General features: G+C 53.7%; 1 protein-coding gene across 1 annotated transcript; it reads right to left on the bottom strand.

Annotated features, from left to right (window-relative positions):
- Positions 1-223: 223 nt before the first annotated feature.
- Positions 224-2,286, bottom strand: LOC105032195 (aspartyl protease family protein 2-like). The gene has a single exon (XM_010906573.4). It carries the CDS (start codon positions 2,141-2,143, stop codon positions 425-427), a length of 1,719 nt encoding a protein of 572 aa, XP_010904875.1. The 5' UTR covers positions 2,144-2,286; the 3' UTR covers positions 224-424.
- Between the last annotated feature and the right edge of the window lie 336 nt (positions 2,287-2,622).

Genomic DNA, 2,622 nt, shown 5'->3' with positions numbered 1-2,622 from the left:
AAAAAACCTTGAATTTTCTTTCTTACATTTATCAAAAGGGAATTGAAGGAATTCATTCCCTCCCTCCAAAAAAAAAAAAAAAAAGAAAAGAAAAGAAGGAATTCATTCCCATAAACCAAACTGTAATTGTTCCTGCGCAACTAATTATTCAGCATCACATAATCTACCATTATAAAAGCACACCAAACTCCAAAAAAGTTGAGGAGAGAAGGGAAAAAAAAAATGACATAATGTCTAGCTTTTTTTACATCTTCCTCGAGAGGTAACACAAAACTCCCATTACCTCCCTCAGCAACCCAAAATTCTTGCAGCCTAATTATCCTTTGTATGTACCTGTGGAAAACCAATGTGGATCATTTTCTAGCTCACATCAAAATCAGAACTGTTCAATTGATTCCCTGCAATCTAATAGTGTAGAGAATTGCTACACTTGAGCACACTTCATGGGCGCAAATCCCAACCGGGACTTGTTCATGTCATACATGATATGGAAATTCTGCTGCAGGTAATTGCCCAGTATCGACAGCGACGACCGCGGCGTCCCAAGGATGGCGAGGCAGACGACCTCCTCCGGGTCCAGCCGGATGAAGTAATTCTCCACTGGGAAGTTCCACACCGCCCCGTCCGCGAACCGGATCGCGAACCCCGGCATCTCGACCTTCTCGACGCCGGACACATTGTAGCAAGGACTCAATATCGGGAAGTCCACCACCGGATACTTCGCCTTCGCCTGGCCGACGAAGGCCTCTTTGATCACTTGGTAGGCCGGATCCGCGAAGTAGCTCAGCGTCGTGCCGGAGTCCACGATCGTCCCACCGGTCCCCTCCGCCGACAATTTCCACGTCTCCGGAGGGATGGGCAGCACCTCCCCGCCGACGAGTATCTCCCTTACCTGGACGTAGTAGAAGGTGTCGGCCGGGCTGTCCTCTTTACCGGCGGTGTCGACGAAGGAGGTGTAGTTGAGATCGGGGTGGCTGAGAAGGCTGCGGTCCTCGCCGAAGATGAGTTTGCTGGAGACGGTCAGGTCGCTGTCGCGGTCGACGAGGCAGTAGGAGAAAGTGTGGCCGTAGAGGGCGCGGAGTTGGGAGGAGAAGGAGAGGGGCCCACGGCCGAGGCCGAGGAGGCCGGCGGCGCCGTGGAAGAGTCCCCGGTTCCAGTGGCCGCACCCGAATATGACTTCGTCGACGCGGCGGAACTCGGCGCCCCCGCCGCCGTCGGTGGCGGTGAGGTTGACGGTGAAAGTCTCGAGGGCGAGGTCGCCGGTGGTGTTGGAGCGGTCGCCGTACCAGTAGAAGTAGGGGCAAGCCTGGTCGCCGGAGCGGCAGGGCCAGGGGGGCGAGACGAGGCCGCAGCGGGTGTCGGCGCAGCTCACGTTGTGGTAGGTGGAGGAGGCGGCGGGGTCGTAGAGGGGGCCGTGCTGGTCGAAGCAGTCGTGGCACGGCAGGCATTGGATCCAGTTCAGGTCGCTGCCGGTGTCCAGGATCAAGGAGAAGTGCCGCGGCGGCGTGCCCACGAACACGTCCATGAAGTACTCGCCAGAGCCGAGACTGACGCCGGATTCCAGGGTGACCATCAGCCGTCCCGCGAGCTCCGGCGGCGCCGAGGCTGCCACCTTTTCCGCCAATTCGGAGGCGATCGAGCGGTGACCGGCCTCGCCAGCGGTCGTCCTCAGGCGGGAGATGGTGTTCCTGTTCTTCTTCTCTACGATCCTCCCGAAGAGCGTATGGATTCTTGAAAGGTCTCTATGGGTGGAGTTCAAAAGAGATTCCTTTTTAGTCCGCTCGGGGGCACCGGGTTCCTTGGACGACCGGTGCTTGAGGTGGAGCTTCAAGGTCGATGCCGCCGGCGCCGAGCTCTCCTCCCGAGCGTCGTCGTCTTCGTTCTCCCCGTCTATGGAATCGCCGTGGTGATTTTGGTCGGAGGGGCTGGCGGCGTCGAGGTGGTGAGTGCAGCGGGATCCATCGGAGGAGGTGACGGCGTTGAAGCTGAGGTGGGTCGGCAATTCGATGGCGGCGAGCGGAGAATTATGGGACTTTACGGAGGTGCTCCAGTTGAAGAGAGAAGCTGAGGAGGGATAGGGATGGAGGAGAAAGCACAAGAGGAGGGCCAAGAAGAGGGGAACTGTAGTATTGGGAGAAGCCATTTCTGGAGCCTCTCCTTGATGAAACTAACAGCTAAACAGTTATAGTGAGGTTAGGAGGACTCCAGCGAAGAGAGGAGAAGGGAAGATAAAGGGAGTGGAGGGGAGATTAGTGATTTGTTTGGTTTTCTTGACTAGAAGGAATAGAGGATGGATGAATAAAGGATGGAGGCGTTTTATATTAGCTTTGTTTTGGAGTCGAATTGAAATGGTCTTGGAATTGGGATGCGATATATGCGAAGAAAAAGAAAAAGAAGTTAAGACATCCTGTGGAAAAACGCGGCTTGTGCTGAGATGGGAGGAGTGGGAAGGGGAAGACCAGCTTATCATTTTACTTATTTTAATATATTTTTGTTGTTATTATAAGTTTTATTCTTCGTCCTTTTTAATCCTTTTTTTTTTGGGTTAATTTTCTAACTAACGGAAGAGCCGTGTTTACCTGGTCTTAGTTGCTCATGTCCACATAGAATACTTTCACGATG

This window comes from Elaeis guineensis, chromosome 7 (assembly GCF_000442705.2).
Source record: "Elaeis guineensis isolate ETL-2024a chromosome 7, EG11, whole genome shotgun sequence".
NCBI classification, from domain to species: domain Eukaryota; kingdom Viridiplantae; phylum Streptophyta; class Magnoliopsida; order Arecales; family Arecaceae; genus Elaeis; species Elaeis guineensis.
The sequence above is the reverse complement of the archived record's forward strand: the minus strand, read 5'-3'. Positions and strand labels throughout refer to the sequence as shown.

Bases quoted from the DNA above. Each gene is read 5' to 3' on its own strand.
- LOC105032195 (XM_010906573.4), bottom strand. From the start codon at position 2,143: ATGGCTTCTCCCAATACTACAGTTCCCCTCTTCTTGGCCCTCCTCTTG.